At 55.6% G+C, this 24,816-nt stretch overlaps 2 protein-coding genes across 4 annotated transcripts in view; both read right to left on the bottom strand.

Moving 5' to 3' along the window:
- Nucleotides 1-24,816, bottom strand: part of LOC142600269 (casein kinase II subunit alpha-like) — a 170,977-nt gene that overhangs the window by 42,481 nt on the left and 103,680 nt on the right. The gene's annotated exons all lie outside the window — the stretch shown is intronic.
- Nucleotides 1-24,816, bottom strand: part of HSF1 (heat shock transcription factor 1) — a 66,870-nt gene that overhangs the window by 7,661 nt on the left and 34,393 nt on the right. For 2 of the 3 annotated variants that reach the window (XM_075743015.1, XM_075743014.1), the window contains exons 5-9: nucleotides 13,229-13,304; nucleotides 12,753-12,814; nucleotides 11,254-11,350; nucleotides 7,424-7,560; nucleotides 5,561-5,794 (exon numbers count right to left, since the gene is read on the bottom strand). In XM_075743015.1, coding sequence (XP_075599130.1) covers nucleotides 5,561-5,794; nucleotides 7,424-7,560; nucleotides 11,254-11,350; nucleotides 12,753-12,814; nucleotides 13,229-13,304 — 606 coding nt within the window. The remainder of the gene's footprint in view (nucleotides 1-5,560; nucleotides 5,795-7,423; nucleotides 7,561-11,253; nucleotides 11,351-12,752; nucleotides 12,815-13,228; nucleotides 13,305-24,816) is intronic. The other variant, XM_075743017.1, reaches the window with a different exon arrangement.

Raw genomic sequence — 24,816 nt, forward strand, 5'->3', positions numbered from 1 at the left:
CCGGATGCATCGATCGGGGGAAGCTCTGTGACGACGGTCCCACACCGAATCGCTGCGTCCCACGTAACCCGCATCAGGCCCCGCAAACTGAGGGCAGAATCCCTGGCAAACGTTGACGGACACAGGATTGAGGACACGGGATCGGTGACGCCGACACGTACCTGTCCCCAGGTGCAGGGAAAGGGGGGCTGGAAGGATTCTGGAGGTAAAGACTAACCCTGCCCTAAGCGCGGGCCCTGGCTCTGCTGTCCCTGTCGCACCGACCATCCCCACGCTCGGTGCATCTTCCCGACAAGCTCCCCAGGCCTCGCAAGAACAACAAACCCCGGCTACGCAGCGCACCTCGCTCCGGCGCCGCTTCCCCGGCTCCTGGGGTGGCCCCGCAGAGCACGGGCTCTCGCGAGACCCTCGCCGTCTGAGTTTCCGTCTGATGAAGTGATGAGAGTCAGCGCGCGCGGTGTGGTCTCGCTCTGTGTGGGCTGTTTTACAGTCTGAGAAGTAGCTGTGTAAAAATAGCACCTTCTTACTCAACAGACCTGCTCTCCGTGGGTCTGCCTCTCTTCCCCGGCAGAGATGTGTTTAACACCGGTGCCGCGGTGGCCCTGGGTGAGCGAGCCAGGGCACGCTGCGCCAAAGCCATCCCGTCACGACTGATGGAGGCAGCGGGGAGCACGGACCTGCCTCTCCCTCCGCTGGGAACCAGCTGAGCTGGCAGTCAGGAGCAGCAGCTTTTTACTGGCAAAAAGGCACATTTTGATACGGAGGCTGAAGAGAAAACTCCATCTGCCGGTCCCTTGCGATGCCTCCAGCGCTGCCTGCTGCTGCCTGCTGCTGCCTGCTGCCACGAGCCCAGCCAGCGCCCAGCACCACTGCCACAAGAAGGTCTTTCCCGGGACGGAAGGACCCGGAGCTGCCGGGGAGCCCCCGAGCTCCAGCACGCGGTTCTCAGCTCTGCACCAGGCAGAGCCGGCGCTTGAGCAGGGAGCAGCTCCCAGCGCCGCCAGCCCGGCTCCCGTCCCGTCTGGTCCTTGACCCTACCACGGACGGGCTGCTGCCGCTTCCCAGAAACAACCGACCGGGGGCCGGACACTTCTCGGTGACAAATGACCCACGGTTCCTCTGACTTTGAAGATGCACAGAACCGTTTTTCCTCCCTTTCCTTCTCAGAAGTTCCAGTTTCTAAAAGCCAGAAGGCCGAGCAGCTTTGCAATGACTCTCACATACGCTTCCGTAGGGAAAAAGCAGCGCGCTGGCCCCTGCGCCCTCCCCAGGCCACCGTGTCTGTCTGTCCCCAGGTCCCGCCAGCCTGCAAACGATAACCAGAGCAGCAAGCAACCGTTCCTGCAACGATCACCTCTGACGTGAGCAGGGAGGGGGAGGCGAGACGCTAAGTCAGAAATGCGTTTTAGCTCAAGACAGATTACATTTGTCTTTTGCATTATTCCATACATCATCTAAAAGCATTTAAGGGCAACACTTGGGACAGTTTTTCCTAGGCTTCCGCTGTCAGCCACTGTGGGAGACAGGACACTGGCCCCGATGGGTTTTGTCCTCATCCGGGATGGTTTTTGTCATGGAAAAGCTTTACTAGAACAGCATCTCGGGGCACAGTCAGGTTTGCAGTGGGAAGTTTCCTTGTTGTGTCATTATCATAACAACGGAAAACGCAGCAGCAAAGTCCTTTCAGCCCCGAGCTCCTGTCGCTTTGCAGCGCTTTGTTACCGAGGTGCGTGAATTCTGCGCTGGCAAGAGAGACCAGAGCAGCGGCTCGCCGGGCTGAAGTTTCCATTCAGCAGCACCAGGCACAGCACGGACAAGAGCAGCGCAGACCTCCCTCCCTCCCCTGCCAAGACCACCTAAACGGATGAGAGGCAGTTTGGCCACTCCGGTGGTTTTAGTCGCTGTGGTGAGTTGGCCAAGAAATCTGCCCCGCTCAGCGCCAATTTTTAGAGGGAGCCGTTCCGGTTGTTGATATACTGCCGACGACACGGGGAAAGCTGACTGCAGAGCACCGACGGCTCCCTGCTTAGTGCGGCGCTCCCCTGCTCTCCCGCCCAGAACTGCAACGCCTGGGGACAGCGGCTGCTGAAACGCTGACCCTTGCTGTGATCTGCAGGGAGGTGAGGAAGAGGAAGAACGGGGGCAAAGACGAGCAACCTCTGCCAGCTGCGAAGGGGCGAGTCAAACCGAAAAATACAAAGAGAAGAGAGCAGGTTCGAAAGGCTCACGACCAGGCGCTTTCAGGAATGAAACGTTTGTTACGTTCAAAGGCAAGAACAGTTGATCGACCGCGCTCCCGCACTCCAAGCAGCGTGGAAGGCGCTGCCGTCACCAGGCCGCAGTGCTGGCGAAGCGGGCGAGCGGAATCGGTATTACCAACCAAAAAAACCCACGGAAACAAACAGTCCCGCAAAAGCACAGCCAGCACAGGTTCGCTACAGCACAGCCAAGCTCAGGTACAAGATCCTCAGTGAGACAAACTATTTCTGACGTGGCTCTGCGTGACTTGAGTTCTGCAGGGCAGCGCGGACACGGGGACCGCAGTCGCTGTCACCTCTGCCGCGGCGCTGAAGCTCTGGGAAAACGCGGGCCCTGGCACACGCCGCTGTGTTTGGACAGACTGCTGTATGGAATATATACGTTATGTAAATAACGTAGCTGTCAACATTCTTCAGCACGTGGTGGGCTTTGGCTCTCGTAAAGCGGCTCGCGTAGGTCCCCGGCTGGATGGCGGTAATGTTTGGGCAACAGCCCCAAGCGTTTCCATGCAAACGTTCCCCTCTATTGCCTGAATCTCGGTGCTGTCACCCGCTGCCAAAGCGCTGTTGGTCGCCCGAAGGTAATTCTCCGTTCAGATGAAATTCCCTCGGACAAAGGATGTCTCGTAGATGAAGTAACTGCCCGCGTGGCTCACAAAGACAGATTGCATGCCACGACCCGCAGCCTTGCGGGCTGCTCTTGCCCAGTAAATTTGAGAACATCTGAAACATGCTTCGCGCGACAAAAACCAGGTATCACGAGACTCCTTGGCAGGCTGTCAGTGCCTGGGTCAGGTGAGCGGCGTCTGGGCAGCCCTGCCATGCCGTAACGTCACCCGCCGTCGGCGAACACTCCCCTTACTACCTGCATCTCGACAGAACGAGCAAACTGCTGGGGATTTACCAAAGCCTGGGAGAAAGGGCGCTGCACGGCGAGAAGACAGTGAGAAGACCCTCGAGCAGGGTCTGACACACTCCTGGGGACGTGACAAGCAGGTCCAAGCGCTCGCAAACAGCTCACTGCCAGCCCTTCAATTAGCAAGGCATCCTTTCTGCCCGCTCGCTATCTCAGAGCAAGTCGTGCTCTGCTCATTTCACTTCCCTCGGGGCGCCTACGACTGCTCCCTCGGGACGGGTCCCACTGCTGCTCCGCTCGAGCGGGCGCAGGGTAGCTCCAGTGACACGGGGAAAGGAGCCCCGGCCTCGGCACGCTGGGAATACCGACCTCCTCCTCGGAGTTTATATTCCCCTGATGTTACAGGATGCTTGGGGCTCCGTAACCCCAAGGAACGCCGCTGCACGCGGAGATGCTGAGGCCCAACACCAGCACCATCCAAGCCCAGCGAAGAGCGGAGGCTGGGGATTCCCTTTGTTATTTACACTTTGCCTTCACGTTCCCTGGGGCGGGGACAGATATTCTGCCCAAGGGCTACACTCTGCCGGGCGCTGTGTGCCCATGGGTCGACCACAGGATGCTAGGAATTCACGTGGCAAACAGGCAGGGATCCTCCCTGGCCCCAAACCTTCCTGCCGGAATGTGCTCTAAAGCGCAAACCGATGAGAAAAGCACAGCATTGCGTGCAACATGTGGGAGTAAGAGAGCACCAAAGGAAGAGGAAGGACAAGCTCGCTCTTTTAAATCGCGCCAAGTCGCTTTTGGAGCTCACTGGCTGCAGGGGTGGGGGGGGCAAACGTTTTCGGTGTCCTTTGCCTGCTTCTGCACAGCCTGCAGAGTCCGTCATGATTCACAGGCACTCAGGGCAGTACTCGGCGTTTTCTTCTTTTTCATTTTTATTACCTTTTAAATGGCCACTTTCAGCTTCTGATGAGCTGTACAATAAAAGCTGTCTCTTCTGAAGGACAGTCGGTATCGCTGAGAGGGACTGCAGTGCCCTGGACAGGTCTATAAATAGGTGATGCTGCAGACAAACATCTCCTGCAAGGCCGTGAGCAAGGAGCGAGCAGGCGTCTCCCGACTCTGCAGGACTCCGAGGCGTGCAGGCAGCAAACCCCGCTCCACCCCGCTGTGTAATAATAAAGAGAACTTCCTCCACAGGTTTTGCCCCTTCTCCGTCTACAGCTATGACCCTACAGCTCTGTGAAGCGATAGCTAACGTAGAATTAATTAGAAGAGAAGTGCAGGTCACGCGATCGTCACCTTGGGCGCGTGAGTCCCCGGCAGCATTCTGGCTGAAGAAGTTCTCTGCCGCCTTCCAGGGCCCTGAAGTTAATTGTGTCGTCTCCGGATTGCTTTTGTGCTCTAAGGACAGGAAGCCTGTCCCGGCATTCAGAGGGAAGACCCTAATTCCCATACTCTGTTTTCCCCAGGACACGGGGAGAACGAGAAGCGGCCGAGATCTGAGAGGCGGCCGAGATCTCCGTACGAGAAGTTCTCGGCAGTTCCATACGGACAAACAACTTTCCAGTTTTTCATCCCAACGCTTGCAGTTGCATCTGTGAGCACTGTGTGGTGATAAAAGACGTAGGACTACAATTCCGATCCCTAATAAAAAGCTACCCATCGACTCGCAGGCTGAGTCCAGCCTAAGTTTGATGCAAGCTGTGTCCTAGTGAGTAAAGCGGCTGAGAATGCATTCGCCACGACTAGAACTAGGTGGGCAAAGGAGGGTTTAAGGCAAAGCTTCCTCCCTCATTAATCTGGAGGGCAGCTGGGACAGGCAAAAGCAGAGGACAGCGCAGGGGCAGCGCTACAGGGAGAAGGTTCACGGAGAAACGCTGCCTGCGGCCGTTCCAAGTCTCACCCACGGGAAAACCCGCAGGGATTAACACTCCTAGCAAGCGGGAAGCTGCCCGCACCGTGTGCCTCTCAGCTGCCTGCACCGTGTGCCTCTCAGCTGCCTTTGGACCGCAAACACAAGGCAGAAGCTTTTACACGGCGAGGATGAGGATGTGCCGGGCTGGAGATGAAACAGCTGATCTCGCGGTGACTCATTCCTACGCTGGAGGAGCAGGCGGTTTGAACAAACCCTTATTTAGTGCAGTCATTTTTACCCGTTCTTATTCTGGCATCGCACGTGGCCCCTCGCAGCGCAGCGTCGGGGTTTAATTCTGTGCGCGGGGCCAGGCGGTGGGACACGCTCCCCAAACGGGGAGGGAAGAGCAGCGTGTCTCTCGTGGCCCTGGCAGGGAGGGCTGCGCTCAGGGCCCCCGGACAAAGGACCGCGCTGGCTTCCGAAGCTGGCTGGAAGCCCGGGTTGCCGACATCTTTTCAAGCTTAACAGGAGAGAGCGGTGCGATGGCTGGCACGACCCGAGCTGGGCCGGGCTCAGCGCAGCACTTACTTGTCGAGGCAGGCAACGCTGAGGCACTTTTCCTCGGGCTGAGGCTGCGTGGTGCTGTCGCCGGCTGCAGCGGTCGTAGTGCTGGGTTCGTTCTCCTGCAGGATGGAGTCGATGAACGTGGAGGGGGACAGAGGAGTTTCAACAGCGGGAGGGTTCCCTGGGCTGGCCTCCTCTATCTGGGGGCTGCGGGTGGGACTGGGGGGTTCTTCTTTGATACGGACCACGGGGCTACTCCTGAGAGAAACAAAGAAAATTGGTAAAAGTCTCACACTAGCACGGTCCTGGTTTCTGAGATCTGCTTCCACAGAATAGGGGAAAAAAAAATCCCCGGGACTGCTGTTGCCTTTGCACACGTGCAGCCTCCGGAGTCAGCTACAACGGTGAGGCTGAACGAGTACCTAAATATTTCTTCTCTGGTTCTGGCCCTTATCAGCTCCCCTGACACATCCACCCCTCGCGCTGTTACTGCAATCTCAGCGTATTTCTTGCGGGTAAAGGTTTGGGAGGCTGCTCGGCCCAGGACGCAGGCAGCTCTGCGTAGGTCAGGCTGTTGGAAGGAGGGGGGGGTTCCCTTAACTCTACAGTTAGAACAACACAGATTTTGACGCGGCCGTAGTCTAAACAGCACAAAAGTCGCTTTTTTAAAGTCGCCACCGAGACACACGCGACATCATCATCGCCGTAGCAGGGGCCGTGGTGGTTTAACTGCTCCCCAAGGTCAGCGGCGCGACTCCTCTGCGCAGACAAAGCCCGGGGTCAACCTTTTACACGAGCGCCCAGGCAATTTCAGACGCGCTGTTTTTGTGGGAAGGGAAGACGGCTTCTTCGGTCGCCCCTGATTTTACCACCCAAACTCCCTGATTCGGGGGCGTAAGAGGCGCAGTTAGTTCTACTGGAAAGGACAGCGACTACAAAAGGACGGAGAAAAGGGCCATTAAGCAAACATATGGTCTATATTTAAGAGCGAGTGTTCCTGGCAGAGGGTATTAAAGGCAATAAATGGCATTTGTGGGCGATTCAGCACCGCAGGGGAAGCGCCAATGCCAGGAATAACCCATTAAAGAGGAAGAAAAAAGGAGTCAGGAGACCACAGGGTGCTCAGGAAAGACGGTTCTTGCCCGGGAGGCTCAGAACCTCCCGGAGATGCTGGGAGGGAGAGGGGCCGCAGGGAGGAAGGGCCGAGCGGCCACGTCGAGGGGCTTCCGCTGATGCAGACTGGCGTCGGCAGAGGCGTGTGAGGCTGCGCGGTACCTGTGGCACCCGAGGGCAGCGCTCCTGTAAATCCGAAGGTGGTGAAAGCGCGGCTGCCAGCGCCGGCTGACCGGTATTCACTACGGATTCTCGGCCGCCATTGTTATTCTTGGTTATGTGGGAACGAAGCTGTTTTCTCTGTGCAGCAGTTTCTAAGGGGAGGGCAAAGCCAACTCTGCTCCCAGGACGTCGGTAACGTCACAGGACAGGGCGGACAGGCCAACAAAGACGGCTTCCTTGTGGAAACCAAACTGTGACCCCCCCGGGACAGGTTCACCCTAGACGGGGCAGGCAGAGGAGCGAGCGTTGCTTGGAAAACAGAATTAAAGCTGAGCGAAACCAACCAACTAACCAAAAACCTGCTGACATGGCAGTGTCCTGACCCAGACTATCCTGGAAGGACAGGTCCGCCTGTCCGGGAAGCCCTGGGCAGGTAAGCGGGACTGAGTTCAAACACCAGAACGTTTTCTGGCGTTTTCTGCACTGTTTTCCACCTCACGGGGAATTCTGTACAGAAGAGGCATGTCATAATGGTGCCTGACTGCTCAGCCCACTGGGAAGGACATTCTCCCCGTGCAGACAGCTTCAGATTTTACGAGAGCGAGAGCGTACCTTTCATCGAGACTGCCGCTGGGAGATGCTGAAGGGCTGGACTGGGCTAGCTCGGTCACGTCGGAGATAATGGGACCAGAGTTGGCTGAAGAATCCGGGGAATACAGGTTGGAGCCACTATATGCTGGGGAAGAAGCCTGAAATGACAATCACAGCATTCGCGATGTGAAGCACTAGGCACGTACCATACGCTGTCCCGTGTACGGGAGATGGAGCGGGAGGAGGCACAGCAGAACAGTCCAAAATCCCGGCCCACCCGGGGAAAAAGGCAACGTGGGACACGACACAATGCCTGGAAACACCCCATTGCCAACCCAAAGCACTACTAAAAAAAATAAAATTGGACTTCTGTTCTGTAAACTTCATTTTCTTGGAAATAAAGGCATTTGAAAAGTAAAAACATTGGATTCTTTTTCTGGCTCATTCAACACTTGTGTTTTTAGAAGCCCAGATTTTCAGCTTTCCACTAAAGCTCCACTCTTTTTCTCTGAAATGAAAGCTGAAATTCACAGGACTGAGACCTAAGACTGAGATGTAAGACACACAACATTCCTGTGCCGGTAACAGCAACATGGAGCGGCTGCATTTTGGTATCGATCTTGCTAAGGAGCAAACTAATCGCGACATTTGAGTGAACCTGAACCCCCCTTCCTCTCTGTATCAGCGTTTCTCAGCCCCGGACACAAACTGCAGACGAGAAGATGCACCCAGGAGTCAGAAATCCACGGGGGATGTGGAGGACACAGGTGAAGAGATTCTGCCCCAGCTCTGCTCTGTCCTTCGGTCTGAGCTGATCCGTGGTCTCACCGAGCAGTAGCTGAAGAAAGCCCTGCTCCGTCCTTACCTTCAGAGAAATAACTGACTGTCCTTCAACGCTTGCCTGTACCGCACACGCTGTCACTTGGCTTAACTGCGTTAACTTCCTTGATCGCTGCTTAGCGCAGCCAGGACCACAGCGCAGATACGCCCCCTCAGCTCCCTCGTAATTAAGAAGAACGCTGAAGAATCACCAAACCCGGTTCCAGCTCCGTGCGTACCCAGGGACACGCGGAGACGTGGATCCCACCTCCGAGAGGGGACCCTGCGAGGAACCTGCCCTGTGAGCAGGAGCGTTTCTGCCTGGCGCTGTGCTCGCCAACACGTCGATAAAACACGCAGACGCCGACCTGAAACTTCTACAGAACCTGAAGTGCCAGCTGCACGCGGCATGTGCTCTGGGCGGCGTGCAGGCAGCACGCTGGCCTGCTAACGCGTCGCTCTGCCTGTCCTGGACCATGGGTTCGGGGCCACCCATTGCTTCTGCGTCGGAGGTTGCGTTCTTGGGCAAAAAAGGGGCACAATGACGTGGCAGCAGCGACACAGATGCAGCATCACTGGCGGCACAGAGCGAGCTGCTACGTCGCAGCAGTGACGTGAGGTCAAGTCCCGATGAGCGGCACAGGATTGATCCTGGCACTAAGCTCTTACGCCGCATCAACTGACCTCTTGTGAAAACACAATCCTTTTTTTCCACTGTCAAAGCGGGTACAGCGTCAGGATCCAGCGTACTCGTTGGCAGCTCGCTCTGAAAATCTGCCCAACTATCATTTCTCAGCTCTGTTGGGAGCTGAAAACCAGAAGCACTGAGGTATGAGAAAAGACGAGCACCTGCGTTTCCCATAATTGGGACAATCCGGTAATACCTGGAAGAGCTCCCGGTGCTTCTGTGTAAGTATTTCTGCGCGCAAGAATAAAGGCGCTTTTAAAAAAAAGAGATCACAGGATTAGAGGGGAGCTGGAACGGGAACAGAGAGCTCCCACAGAGGGTGGTCTGACTGCAGGAGAGCGCTTTAACGGGGCTTAGCTATTTCGGTTCTCTGCTAAAAACTTCACCAGCATCACCTTGGCTCACCAGGGCAGCGCGATGCCCGGAGCTTGACTCCCGAACAGGACGTCCCTGCAGCAGCACGGGCAGCGTCGTACCTTGGGATCGGGGACAGCTTCTATTTCGCTACCAACAGCTGGAAGGAAAGCGTAGCTCCGTTCCCAGCTGCGCAGCCTTGCTCCAGCACGACTGCACGGCCAGGGGAGCAGCGTAAAGCAGCGCGCTAACTCTGGCAACGGCTTCGGCCCAGAAACACCGGCTGGCTTTCCCGTGCCAGGCGAGCCGGGGTGGGCAGACCACGAGAGACGCCCCGAATTTCCGCGGCGCAGTTTCCCAGGGCACGCGCTGATACGAACCGGATCAAACAGAGCGTCTAAAATGAAAACCCATCGTGTCAAGTCATGAGATTTAGCGGATTAGCATAGGCCCGAGGTAATGAAAAGCAAACAGTGACCAAACGTGTCACGCCTCTCCTATCGGCAGCGGTGCTGAGCCAGCCAGCTCGCCCTCGGGGAGTGCCGTGAAGGCGGCTCTCCAGCTCCTGGGCATGGGACGAGTCTCCCAATCCTGGCGGTAAGTCAGAGCCCACAGTTTGAGACCCGCACGGCACAACAACGGGCAGTTCTCGGCATTCAAAGCATCGCGCAGTGGCCTGGCAACAGGGTTTGCGTCCAGGCACGCCGCACGTCTGTAGCTCATCTGGAAGGGGATTCAAGACCAGCGTTAACGGGTTTGGAAGAGGCTCCTTGTGTCCACCGGCCACTGAACAGCCCTGGGAAGCAGCACATCCAAAGAGGATAGAACGATGGGAGACTGCAGACAAACCCTCAGGATTCACTGGGATCAGGCAGCAACATGAAGGACAGTCTGGAGCATACATTTACCGAGGCTCCTCCTGTAAGGGAGTGGTTTGGGTGGGCAGGGACCCCACAGCCCACCCAGTGCCACCCCTGCCATGGGCAGGGACACCCTCCACTAGCCCAGCTTGCCCAAAGCCCCATCCAGCCTGGCCTTGACCACTGCCAGGGAGCCAGGGGCAGCCACAGCTTCTCTGGGCACCCTGTGCCAGGGCCTCAGCACCCTCACAGGGAAGGATTTCTTCCTAATATGTAATCTCAATCTCCCCTCCTTCAGGCTAAGACCATTCCCCCTTGTCCTGTCACTCCGTGCCCTTGTCACCAGCCCCTCTCCAGCTTTCCTGGAGCCCCTGCAGGGACTGGAAGGGGCTCTAAGGTCTCCCCGCAGCCTTCTCTTCTCCAGGCTGAACCAGCCCAACTCTCTCAGCCTGTCTCCATAGCAGAGGTGCTCCAGCCCTCGGATCATCTCCGTGGCCTCCTCTGGACTCGCTCCAGCAGCGATTCCGACATCGGGGACTACTCTGTGCAGAAGCAGCGGGTGGCTTTGCTCCGCTCTTCCCACCTTGCTCCCCACCTCCACAGACACAAGCCACCTCTGATCACCTGGGTCTTCGCTACGTGAGGCTGCGTCTCAGCCTGGCGCTGACCCACAACTGAAAGCAGTCTTCTTTGGAGGGAGTAATGCTAATTATACCTGGTCAGACATTAACTAGACAATATGAGCAAATGTTTAGCAGGGATTGACTGACATCAGATGCGTTCTGCTTGTGACAAAAGCCAAGCACGGATGGAGTCAGCAGATGTAAGCTAAGCAAGAAGGCACCAGTTCAACCCATCTCCGCTTTCAGTGGAATTCAGACAACCCCTCGCTCGCTGCACGCCAAATCCTCGGCCCCACCGCAACCGTCGTTGAGAATCACCAGCCAGCAGCTCCCTCCCCGCTGGCTGGGCCAGGATGCAGCTGCCACCTTCGAACGCTTCGCCAGACAAAACAAAGAGGTTGTGAGCGAACGGTTGCGGAAAGGCAAGACCAGCTGGAGAAGAGGGAAAACGGGCCCGTGCCCAGGAAGCTGCGTCCTCGCCCCCTCCCCGAGGCCAGGCGTACTTACTGCGTACGGGGATGAGCCGTGGACGTGCTCCAAGGAGTACTGGCGACTGTATTTCGGCATGGAATGTGCTGAACTGCTGTCGTTCAACATCAGGGGGCTGCAAAAGATTCCCAAACACCACAGGAGTTACCGCGCTGCCGGCAGCGGGTCTGTGAGAGCCCACCACCCCAACCCCAGAGCTGGGTACCTGCACCCACCCGAGGGCCGTGGCACGAGCGTCCCCACGCCTGGGTGCCCTGCGGGGTGGCCACGGGGGCGGCTGCATCAGTACAGCGGAGCGGCCCCACAACACGGAGGGACACAACGAGCCCCCGTGACCAGCCCCCGGGCGACGTTTTGCAGATTTTTGAGCAGAAATGTAAAACCTCAGGCCTCGGAGGACTTCTCCGCAGTCCCTGGCCACCTCCTTCGGCAGGCCTGTATTGTCAGTGCTCTGCTTGGCTTCACTTCTCCACGGCCAACTGCTCCAAAGATGGATTACTCGTGGTCGGCTGTGACACGACCACTTCTGTGGCCCTTTTCATGTACTTGACTACTGTGGAGAAACTCTTTCTCCTTACAAGATAAATCATTTCAGCACGTCTTGGACATTATCACCGTATAAACCACTATCTTCATTAATAATAATCAAGCCTGCTGTGGTGTTGTCTGCCATATGGTGCTGCCGGGGACTGTTCAAACACAAAAGGACAGCCCTGCGATTCGACAGGCAACACGGGACACGACACACAACGGAGCAACTGCCTGTTCGCACAGGAAAAGTGTGGAAAATGGGGTGGAGGGGGAGCCCATCTCACGGGATGAGGCTGGAGGAGCGGGGCCCGTTCAGCCCGGTGGTGTCGGGTGAGAGACAACAGGACAAACATCTGTAAAAGCTAAGGAGGGAAAAGTAATTGTGCTACAGCACAAAAAAATCCCGGGAGAAACCCCAGTAACTATTAACTGGCCAAACCAAATGAACCTGGGAATGTTCTTGACCGCTTCGGGCACTTAAGTACTGAACGGTCATCCAGCACGACTGGCAAGGGGCAAAATGACCCGCAGCGCGTTTGAGGACAGGCTTGATTAGTTTGTGAAGGCGTCGCAGCAGCCTGCGACCGCAGGAGGCTGGTCTGGACGGTCCAAGGCTCCTTTTCAGTGTAATGACCGAGATATGGCAGCGCCAGGACACTATTTGAGCAGTGCAAGACCCCAGCCCTCTCTGCGCGTGCCGCCACGGCGCAGCAGCGGTTTCGCACGGTGCCGTGGTTAGCTACGAAGTAGGTTCTGCACGGGCTTATGTGGCCTGGACGGCAAACCCTTCTCGGTATCAGTTGCATAGCAGTGTTAGCTGGTTTTGGCTGGAGCAAGTACTTGAAGGCTCACATGATCCCAATGACCGCTGACCCCACTGGCAAGGCTGCTACAGAAGACAGAGATCTGGGGGACCCACTCTGCTGATCCTCTCTTTATTCTCCCAGACAGGGAATCTTTATCTGGATGTAGAAATGCAGACTTACATCTTCCTCTTCACCCCGAGAATACGGTTGGATTGCACCAATGAAATCAAAAACTGGATAAGCTGTGAGGAGAAGAAAAGGACAACCCGTTACGGTGCGCATGGCGCTTGGAAAAGCAGGGACGGAGATGGCTCTGGGACTGCTGGGTCCCCGTGCTCAGAGCGGAGCCAGAGCTGGGCACAGGGCACATGGCCGGGCGCCGACTGCAACTCTGAGCACAAAGGTGACGGCTCGGGGTAAAACCATTACGTGGCAGCCAAGGGAATCCTGCCAGCCCAAACTCAGCCTCTCCCCGCTGGATTTTCAGAATTTCACGGTATCAGGAAGAAAACACAGCCATCAAAATTATTCTTTTACAGAATTAATGCCGCCGCATCCCACCGATCCTGCCAGCGCCCGGCGTGGTCACCACATCACCACGTACACGGCGAACGCAAGAGCGTCCCAACCCCTCCGTCTGGACGACCAGGATTTACCTTATTGACAACTTTCTGCTGCTGAGCGTGCTTCTGCCTCAAGCTGGCTACTTCCCTCCACAACGCCTCGTTCTCGCTGCAAGAGAAGAAAAAGCCATCTGAGAAAAAAAAAACCCGCGGCCTCTCAGGCAGAGCAAATAAAGCACGGGGCAAGCTGGAAAACTGCAGCGGGGGATTTGCCGACATCTCCAGATACTGGCTCATTTACAACCTCCCGGGGCTGCGGGTGAAATTGTGTTCATTAACTCTGCTTTGCCATCATTTCAGCTTGCACAGCTCCAGAACCAGCAGCTATTCACACGTGGGCAGTAACACAGAGCCTTACCCAGAGAGAGCGAGCAGTTCACATCTGCTACAAGTCATTACTGTGCCCTTGTGGGAAGGCCCCCGGTGACCGAGCTCAATCTCCTTGATCTGGCCCAGGTGCACGCAGGGCCGGTTATAAATCGGCTTCTCTAGAGACGGGGAGGGGGGGGAAAGCCGAGGAGGAGCGAGCTCCGCGCCCGGGCAGAGACCTAGCCTGCGTCGGGACGGAGCGTGGGCTGCAGCACCGCGGCACCGAGGGGCTGCACAGCACCTACCCCTCGGATTTTCTCCCGCAGCAGCAATTCCCAAACTCTACGCACTTTTTTAGAACTCCGTGTTTGGCTTTTCTAAGCATATACACGAAACCAGCAATGATCGGGTTTGTGTGCTCTGTGAATGTAAAAGACAACGCAGAAATTAGCAATAAACCCGCGACATTTTCTCTTATACTTAAGGCCGCCAGAGCTCCAAGGAGCTCAGAGGTGATACGCTTTAAGCTATGGGTCCCTCTAACCGCAGCACCGACAGGATCTCGATGCCAGAGTTACTCCCCAAGCAAACCATTCCGAGGTTTTTTGGGGGAACGCCCCCCCCGCACCTTTGTGGCTCAAGCTACAATCTCCCTTTCAGGTTTTAATTCAGGGACGTTCCCGTCCGGAGGGTTTTGAACTAGGGGTGACACTCGGGGGGAGGCTGGACGGCGTCCCCCGGACTTGAGGGAAGAGCAGGACGATGGCGCTTGGCAGAAGCCCACCCGGCACGGGGCAGCCAGGGGCCCCCGGTCCTGCTCGACGGCGATACGGGGGCAAGGCGAGCCCTCGGCAGAACAAAAGGGCGGGCGACAAAAACTCAAGAGAGGGAAATCTCACACGGAATTGCTCCGACTTTCTCAGAACAGGCTAGATCGCCTGCAGATGCATCAAAAATGGCTGGGGAAACGACGCTTTCCCCCGCGGAGGGGACGGTCGCCCCGAGCCGCCTCCTTGCCCGCAGCAAGGGGTGAGCTTACAGCCGAGGGGCTGCGTTTCGGCCACGGCGAGGAGCGGTCAGCGCTTTTGGCAACAAACCCGGGGCGTCCCCGACGGCAGCGCAGCAGCCTGGGGACGCGAGAGAAGCCTCGGGGCCGGGAGCTGGGGCTGCCCTCGTACCGAGGGGTACAGCTGCGGTTATCTCGGCCGCACCGGCGCTCCCCACGCACCAGCTGCCAATTACGCGCACGGAGGATTGCCGCTCCGGGCCCCAGCGGGGATTTGGGGAGGTCTGTAAATTAGCCGAGCTTTCCTCGGCACAGACCATCTGAACGCGGCTCCTAGATTCGCCTCGGGACAGAAAAGCGCATCGAGAGATTGCCGGGTCCCGGCGTTGGAAAGGGAGGAGAGGCGGCCCCGCGGCCCCTGCCGCGATCCCCAGGGCCGGAGGCAGAGATGAAGCTGTCCTCGCGGTGCCGGCCGCTGCCCGGGCCACACCTGAGCCACGCGGAGAGGTCGAGGTCTGGTGGCTCCGAGCCAGCGATGTATCACGAGCGGCAAAGAAAGGAGGTGGCAAACGCTCATTAGGCAGCGGGAGAGAAACAGCTGGACACGAGGTTCCCAAAGGGTTAAACTGATCTGAGAGCAGCAAAAACCCCTTTAATACTTTCGTTAGCGTACTGTTTTATGAGGCAATTAAATGCCGGTGAGGAGTTTACAAGGGCCAGTTTCAAACATTTCATTTCGGGAGTTATTAAAAGACCTTTGAAGCGTTGTGTTTATACAATGTTTTACAGGACGGCGTAAACCGGACCCTGCTCCGCACCTGCCTCTCTTAAAGCGCTGCTCCCGGGGGACGCGGCCCCTCGCCCTGCGCAGCCGGGACATTTCGGAACGCGGGGCCGAGGGCCGGCAGACCTTACAGAAACCCTTGCGGCTCAGGGCCGGGAAGGGACGCGCCTCGCGGAAGCGGGGACAAGGGACCCCTCGACGTGCTGAGCGGCCGAGCGCTGCCCGTCCCCCGTGCCCCCGGTACCCCGACGTTCCTCCGTCCACGCGCCCATCTTGGCTGGAGCCGGGGCGGCTGCATCCTGGGCGAAACGCGGGGGCTGCAGGCAGAACCCCCGGCTCAACGCGTGGTTTTCGCCCCAGAGAAAACCAGTCTCCCCAGTCTGAGACTGGAGGCGACGCGGGGCCGTTCGGAGGGAGCGGGCGCCTTCTCGGCGCAGCCCAGGGGCTCAGGATGGCCGCGCGCTTCTGCCAGAGAGAGAATGACATTTGTTATCTCCCGAAGCCAGGAGAGACGCTCATTTATCACTGCGGCTGTACGAGGGTCCTCAAGAGAAACGTCCGTCCTGCTTGAAAAACAGCCTTTCCAAAGAGCTTTAATTACCAGTATACACTCAGGAAAACGGTCGTCACTCTTCTTTCAGATAAAATTACTCCGGGTGAAAGCCGCGCTTGACTTCACAGCCAGCAATTTTTGAAATAAATGACTTTTTTTTTTTTTTTTTTGGTATCCAATATTTTGCAATTTAAAGAAAATGCAGTCTTGCAAGCTGTCACGCTCTCATCGGGGCTGTGCTGCCAATTGGCATTTTTCTGAAACCCAGGCTTTTAGAACCAGGCAGCTACACGAGAGTTATCTTCTCTCATCCTCTCTGCAGGTAAACTGCAGCACTCGGTGCAGAAAGAAGCCGGCAGCTGTGCACCGTACAGACTCACCAAGAGCACGCGTAGGAAAAACCCCTCAATTCAAGTTTTTTAAACCTCCTGCTCCGGAGGTTTGAACCCTAGAGACTCACGCTGGAAAGGACAGGATTTTCAACTGCAGCATGTGATTGTGACCGTGTGTGAACACACTTGATGCCCGCAGAGTTTGTATTTGAGCTTTTTTCCGTCCTACAGTATATTTATCTCACGCCACGGAATTTATTTTGAAGTGGCGTTGCGGCAAGCAGCGGATTCCTTCATCACGCAGTACGTAGATGTTCGAGTACTTCAGATAAAAGCGTATAGAAAATAAAACTGTATTTTAATCTGCAAACCGATCAATCTGAAGGGTCCTGCTACCTCCGTATTTGCTTGAAAAAAAATAAATAAATGGACAAAGATCTTCATTTGGGCATAGTATGGGTTCTCTCTGCTGCTCAGAGAGAGACGACCGTGACACGATAAATGAGAGGTTCTGTAAAGCACCGACCCGGTGCCCCACAGCAGCGGAGTCAAAAGACAAAGCGGAGGCGAACAGGCAGCAACTGTTCCCTCTCCCTTCTGATTTGAGGCCAGGGATATCAGCTGAAGTCAGCAGCTGGCAGATTCAGTACAAACAAAGGGACACGGTTCTCCAGACACCACGTAATTAAGATGCAGACCTCTGCTGCCGGATCCCAGGAGTCATCGGACAAAATCACACAAAGAAAAACAAATCTACTGAGGACCATTAAGTCCAGGGCATCGCCTGCATCTCAGGAAGCCCCTAACCCACAGCGCTGGTGCCAGGAGATTGCTCGGGAGAGCGGCGCTACGTGCTCGCCTTGCTCCCCTTGCTCCTTTCCCCCTGCCCTCTGCGAACGGTCTCGTCAGAAATAAAACGGAGCTGGAAGATCGGGACCTCTGATTCGACACCTTGTAATTTTTAAGTCCTTAGTTTAACTGTCTGCAGTTAAATCCCGACGCAGACCTTTCCTGCGGCGTCTTGCAAACTATTCCTCTTTGCTCGAACTGTTTCAGCTATTTTTATTTTTTTTTTTAAGATCAATACCTGAGCTGTCAGCTCCTGGCTTCAGGGACTGTGCTGCCATCCACGCTACCCGCGGAAGATGCGCCGGAGGACGCGGGCCAGCTTGGGAGGGCAGGGTTCAGGTGCCCCGAGGTACGGTACCCCCCCAGGGAAGGGGCAGAGGCAGAGCTTAGGGCAAGCCGGACTAGCAAGGCAGAGCTCGCGGTGGGGTGAGCAGGATGGGGCCCCGGGCAGCGACGTTCATCCCCTGTAATACCAGTTGTCCGGCGGAAGGAAGCAGCCGTGTCTCAGTTCGCACTAAATCAGCTACGAGACTAAAAAGCTGTTTTGAATCCCGGCTCGAGCACCATCAATCTTTAATCTCCAGCAGGTATAAACTTTGGGAGGGATTCACTCTTGGAAAAGAGTGAAATAGCTGCAAATGGCTCTTACTTTAGAGCCTGGAAATAGCTCAGGAAGAGGGAGTATCACCGACTGCGCCCCCCAAGAGAGCCCGCCCGCATTCTGCCGACTAAACAGGGATGCAAACCAAGCCCAGCCACGGAGAGGCCAGCACAGACACGCACGGTTTTCTTGCTTCTCAGCAATCCGAGGAGAGAGCAAGAAGGCAAGGCCGCCTGGCCTTCCCAGTAAAAGTGATTTCCCTGTCTTTCCACTTCTTCCCTTACCCGGTTTCGCGGTCTGTTGGTACCCACAGCTTCCACTACTGCAGCAACCAGGGTTTTCGGACCACAGGCTCAGAGAGCTGCCGGTCCCCTCGCTTTCTCAGAGTACTTAGTTTCAGTTTTCCCACACCTGAGCTGGCATTGCCACTGAAAAGCCACCCTGTCCCCCCGCCGGGGACCCTCCTCTCTCTTACGCCAAGGCACGCGTTGAAGCCGTGCAGGTCTGGGGATGGTGCAGGTGGTTTTCCGCTGCACGTCCAGGACAGGGAGGACAGGAGGATCGCCGTCAGGGTTAGCCCGGGGCCGGTTAAAGCTTTCGTCTCTGCTGCCTGACGTCAAAGTGTCCTCGCGAACGTGTCCTGCACTCAGACGGAACGCAACAAAAGAGGATAGGAAGCCGAATTTCAAGGACTGTGAGCAAGGGTACGTTGAGAAGTTCAGGCGTGGGTCTGCCCCGTCCCAGCAAGGGGACGCCAAGCCCCGTGAGAGCCCGACCACGGAGGGGTCTGGCCAGGCTGGAGCGATGGACCAACGGTACGAGGTTCACCAAGGCTCAGTGCCGGCTCCTGCGCTTGGGGGACAACAACCCCAGGCATTGCACCGGGCTGGGGAAGAGTGGCTGGAGCCGGCAGCGTGCCCAGGTGGCCACGGTGGCCAGCAGCATCCTGGCTCGTGTCAGAGACAGTGCGGCCAGCAGGCCCAGGGAAGTGACCGTCCCCCGGTACTGGCACTGGCGGGGCCGCACCTCAAAAACTGGGTTCAGCTTTGGGCCCCTCGCTGCCAGAAGGACATGGAGGTGCTGGAGCGGGGCCAGAGAAGGGCAACGGAGCGGGGAAGGGTCTGGAGCACAAGTCTGGTGGGGGAACTGGAACAGGACGGGAGGAAACGGCCTCCAGTTGTGCCGCGGGAGGTTCAGACGGGAGCTCAGGAAACATTCCTTCACCCCCAGGGCTGCCAAGCGCTGGAACAGGCTGCCCAGGGCAGCGGTGGAGTCACCGTCCCGGGGGGGATTGAAAAGCCGCGTCGATGTGGTGCTTGGGGACATGGGTTAGTGGTGGGCTGGGCAGGGCTGGGGCAGCGGTTGGATCCCTCACCTCAAGGGGCTTTTCCAGCCCCAACGCTTCCATGATTCTACGACGCTATGACTGCACCCCCTCGGTGCTAGCCCACGCCGGAGGACACCGGCCGTAGCAGAGTTCCTAGGAGACGCCGCCGAGCCCATCCCGCAGTAACCAAGAGAGAACGGTGAGGACAGAGGGACCTGCAGCCGCAGGCTGAAGGCGTCGGCGTGCCGCCACCTGCACGGGGTGAAGCAGGTCCGAGAGCTTCTCTCCAGGAGGATGGAAAAAACTTACTCTGCTCCTTTCTCTTAACGAGACAAACCTTGTGTTCCTTTCACGGAGAAGGACACAGCTGACTGTGGTTTAAGTGAGGTTCACAAACTTCAGCTTCTCTTTGCAGCCACAAATGTTCACGTCTTTTGTAGATTCTTCTAAGTACCGAGACATTCAGCGGTCCCCAAAAACTGCCTCTTCCCAGTTTATCACTTTCCACTTTTTCAACAGGCACAGAGACAACAATTTCAAGAGTTTTAGCTGCCTCTGCTCTGTTGCGGGAAACAGTGTTGACTTTTCTTAGAGCAGTATGACGTAAAAAACTAGTACCGCACAGCAAGAGGCTGTGTTATTAGGCTGCTAGCTTGAGAACTAAAAATCTATACATAGGCAGCTACATAATTATGGGGGGAGTTCAGGTAATGACAACATCCTTTGATTATAGAGACAAAACCCCTCTTCTGCCTCCCTCATCAGTCAATCGTATGAAGAAGTCAATGGTAAAGGCGGCCAGGGAAAGAACAAGTGCTACCACCAGTGCACCCACAGCACACCAGTATCACCGTGACCATCCCCTGTTGTCATCGCTGTCGCCGACATCATACGTCTCCCAACGTTAAGGTTTGAAGGAGAGTATTTTTACTGCACAAGGCAGTTTCGCTGCAGAACTCACAACCTGCATCCACAAACAGATAAACTAACATATGAGAGGAACACCAGAACCTACGAAACACGGCCACAGTCGCCTTCGAAGCGCTGGAGCTCACCGTGTGAGGCAACAACTCTTCTCCTCGCCCCGACGCCAACATTCCTTCCCTACACATCCGTTGTTGTCCAAGAGTTTCAGCAGCTAAATATCTGACCGGTAAATCTGTCGTACCCTTAACTGCCTCATGCTTTGAATTCCCTAATTCTGCAGAAATCAGCAGAATGTTCAGAGAAATGCTGATGTCAAACCTGTCCGTCGTACGACCGACAGGCAAACAGATGCAAGTCATCCGCGAGGTCTCACTGGAGGACTCTAAGAGAAAGCCATGAAGACTCTTGCTGCAGAGCAATAGTTTCCATCACTGCCCAGTGAGGATTTTATCTCCATTTTCAAGCAAAACGTCTCAAAAGACCTGGGTGACAGCCTGCAGACCATTCAGGAGAACCTCTGTCCTAGGGAGAACAACCCGTCTTACACGGGATATCTTCAGAACCTCCAGCAAAGAAATCTTGGTCTGGGCCACAAAGCGCAACAGAGGCAACGCCGCCGTTCTCCAGAGCTGCAGAAATCGGTGGATCTTTTCAGAACGGTGCCAGATGGATGGTCCTGAGCATGGCAGGTTACTCCAAGCAACAGCCTGGGGTCTCCCAGAGGTGGACGGGCTGATTTGGTATTAACTCACCTTTAAAAATAATTTTCACCACAACAGAATATTCAGGTAGCACCGGCTCATGCAACCAGAGGAGGAGCCTGTGTCAATAAAGATGAACTGTCTGTCCAAATGCGCTCACGGATCAATTAAAAACCCTGTTTGTACCTCGGGATCCTGTCACGTTCCTTTAAATGGCCACCGGCTCTCGGACTAAGCCAGCTACGAGCAGGGTGGTTCTTACACCACATGAAGCTTTTTTTGAAGAGCTGATCCAGAAAAATCAGTTCAGGACGACCAAACGTTGTCAGTACCAGGGAGATTCTCTTCAATCCTGAGCGCAGGGCTGAGCGACGCTTCTGACCAAAGTATTCAGGGTCGTAAGACGACCAGTGAACTTCAGCCACGGCAGCGGGAACGCCATGTATGGCGTTACGGGCAAAATCTATATGTAAACCAGACATCCAAACCGATTTTATTTAACACCGCGCTATTTCTCCTCTTCCTAGCGAGCCAGCAGAATCTGCCTCGTTCAATACGTTGTTCTGAACCATTTCAGACGAGTATGGACAGAGGAAAATGAATGGAGTTTCTAACCATTCTCTGCTTTTCTTCTGAAAAAGTACAGGATCAAGAGAAAACCAGAGCAGCTTACTGCTCCTTTAGTGATGACGTGAGGGGAAGGATGCTGAACGGCGAAGCAACCTACTCCTCCTGCTCTGGCCAGCCCCAGCGTACGGTCTGGGGCACGGTCTCAGAAAGGGAGAAAGGTTCCCAGAAGACTCCAAAAAGCTCTTCTTCCTCCAGAATACTCCGAAAAAGCAAATTAGCGAGGAGGAGGCACAGAGAAGATCAGAGCGCCGTGCAAGAGGCAACCAGAGAGACAGCGGGAACCTGCTGCCGAAAGCCAGTGCCTCCATCGCTGGTAAGACGCCTGCGCGTGCCGTCCAGCTACAGGCACCGGAGAGAAGAGCCGGCAGTGGAAAGGATAAAAATCCAGCGCCAATACCCCAACCTGCCAGAAAGCAGCTTACACTGCAACCAGGGCTAAGAGATGCCAGTTGGGCTGAGTTATTTTAACATCAGTATGTCAGGCTACGGGGGGGAATTAATTTCAGATTTAGACGGCTGCGCTGAAAAACGAGTACTGCACAGGTCTTCAACCTATGGTTTGGAATGACCAATAAAACTGACTTCAGATGATCTCAAGCAGTGACTAAGCTCGTAAAAACCAGCCGCGTAGATAAAACCACGCAGATCCCACATTATACTCGGCATTATAAGCCATCAAAGCAATTTTAAGATCAAGCTGATGTTTGACTCTGAGCCAGCCCAGGTCCCCCGGGACCAGCCCGACACGCGGAGGCCACGGCAGGAGGCTTAGTGCTTTGGCCCCATCTCCGAGCAGCTGGAGCCTGCGCAACCTTTGCACAGGAAGGCCATAAACCAACACATTACAGTCGTCCAACTGAGAGGTCATAAAAGCACGGACCACAGCCTCGGCGCAAGGCTGGAAGAGCCAGAGTTCAGCCAACAAAACTCAAGCAGCGAGCGCAAAACCCAAGAACAGCACGCGTGCAGTCAGGGACACGCGGCAGAAACCCGGCCCTTCCTCCAGCAGCGCCGCAGCCTTGCTGCGAGCGGCCGGCTCCAGGCAGGCAGGTAGCCTTTTCCTTTCTGGCTCCTGGGAAAATGTTTCATTACGCACACGCAGTCTCCTTTCCATAAAATCGGGCCTAATGGTAACCGAGTTCTAGGAGCCTCATTTCCCCCGCACTGCAAAAGCTCTGGCCACCTCCCTTCTGAAGCGGCGGATGCTCCAGCTGACGACGTGGACAGCATACCTGCATAAAGGCAAACCTTGATTTTGTTGCTTAGTGAAAGCAAAAAGAGCAGCAGACTGGGGGGGCTGTCACCATCACCTCGGGGGGGGGCTGTCACCATCACCTCCACCTCCTCGCCCCAAGCAAGGCCGGGCACCGTTGGCGGTAGCGGCTGGTCCTTCCTCCATGCACATCCCAGGAACGGGGGCTCTGGCGGGGCTGAAGCCAGAGGAAATGGTTTCCTTAGATTTCTGCAGCACACGAGGAAACGGGACGATGGAAACCCTATTAACAGAGCGTAGCTGCTAGAGGAGACCACTTCAAGCACAAGCGTTCTCAAACGCTCCCGCAATCCCACCCCTGAGTGTGGGGAGCCTCTGGAGCACGAACCCCCTGACCAAGACATCGCCATGCTTCGAGATTTACTGCAGCTCGACAAGGAACCAGCGCCTTGACAGTGATGTCTCATTTCCAAATCCGAACCAGGAGTACATCATCGCTTAACTCCGCTCGCTGCATTCTCACATATTTTGAAAAGGAAATTCAGCAACAAAGTAAAATTGTAATTTGTTATTTCCAGACGGGTCCCAGTGACCTGAGAAGTTGAGGTCCCCCCCCCAAAACTGCTCGATACAGGTTCTCGGCAACAGCGCTGTAATCAATCCTAATACCACTTCTTTCAGTAGGAAACAGCCAGTTAATAACAGGCAGAACACCACGGAGGAGGACGCAGGCTCTTGAGCAGGAACACACAGATGCTGTCCAGCTGCCCGGCCCCGCACGGCGCACAAAGGAAAACGGCTCTTTCTATGCAGACAGACATCCATCCCTGCCTGCTCAGCTGCACGGGGATGAGGCCCCTGAGGACAAGCTGCTCCTTCATCTCGTTCCGATTCCAGCAGGCAGAGCTGGTTCACGGGAGAACATAGATCACTACTGCCTCCAGAAGACTCTTTTGATAAAGAGGTTTGGCCACCCTGGCTGCAGACAGCAAAGGCACAGCCTCGGTTGTTTGCTGACAGCGCACGATCCCTTCCCTTTTTTTGCCCGCGAGCAGCAGAGGAAGCCTCCAACCTGCTCTGGGCGGCTTTGCAGGGTGACCAAACCACCCAGAGGTGCAGAAAGCTGACCGCCCGACACACTTTCCTGGGGTTTCCTAAGGTTTGGGGCAGGATGACACGCGGGCTGCCTCTCTTACCACGGACTGGATCTCCCAGTCGGTTTCCTTCCTGCTCCCCAGCTCTGGGCAGGAGCACCGGCTGCCTAAGGAAGAGAAACAGGTTTTCACTGAGAAGAAAATCGTGTTTGTGGTTTTATCGTACGGTACCTACTCCGCACGGGAGCCAAGGGGTCTCTGAAGTACCTCGGATCGCTACTGGGTGCTACTTAGAGGTAAAGGTCAAGTTTGCCTGTTAGCTGACGTGTACAGAAACTAAAAAGTCAGACCTTGGTTCAAATGTACAGGTGCAGGAACCTGCAGCGCAAGCTCAAAGAGCAGCACAGAAATTCCTGTTCCGGCTTAGGAGACCACGTCCCCTCCTGCCCCAAAACACCTCGCGCCGCTGGGCCGGGCTGCAGGGACAGGACACGAGGTACGACGGACCCATAAACCATGGTGTAAACCACAGAAAACACCCGGCCAGCAAGTTCACAGACGATCACCTTACAAATTTTGTCTTTTCCGTATAGACCGGGCCTCATTTTTTCCACGCCGGGACAGACAGGCAGAACAGAGATGCAGAACAAAACACGTTGCGCCCTCAGAGCTATTGAGGGAAGGTGAGGAGAGAAACAGGGCTGCAAAGTTCTGCCTAATTCGTGTCTAGGACTAAAAGCCACGCAGTTCCTCATCTCCCAGACGATTCTAAGCGGATTTTAACCAGAGCGCCTCGCTCCCCGAAGGTGGGAGGGCGTCTGTTAATGAGGCTTTTCTGAGTCGGTGACTAAACTTGGATATCACCTAGTTGGCTTCGTTATGTCCTAGCTCAGCTTTTCTCTCACCTAACGCTGATGGATTCGATCTTTTCAACAAATGTTCTAATGCAAACTCTATCCCCTTAGGTCAGTGTCAAACGATAATATATATGTTGCTTTTGGAACCCTGAAACCATAAAGCAAGCTACACGGGTCAAAATTATTTGGTATGATTTACGGGGGGTTTGCATACGGTAAACTAATTCTGGTGAAGAGGAATTATACTGCAAAAGGCCAAGTTCTTGTGTCTGTTTAGATTTATTTTTGTCAAGAGAAATTTTAACTTTTAAATTCTGTTAGCAACTGGGGCCTTGTAAAAGCGGCAGGGCCTTGTAAACAGAGTCTGGCCGGGAGGAAGTGCTCTCAGCGTCCCACGGCAGAGCTTCACGCGCTGAGCCAAAGCGAACGCAATCCCTG

The sequence above is a fragment of the Balearica regulorum genome, chromosome 2 (genome assembly GCF_011004875.1).
Source record: "Balearica regulorum gibbericeps isolate bBalReg1 chromosome 2, bBalReg1.pri, whole genome shotgun sequence".
In the NCBI taxonomy this organism is placed as follows: Eukaryota; Metazoa; Chordata; class Aves; order Gruiformes; family Gruidae; genus Balearica; species Balearica regulorum.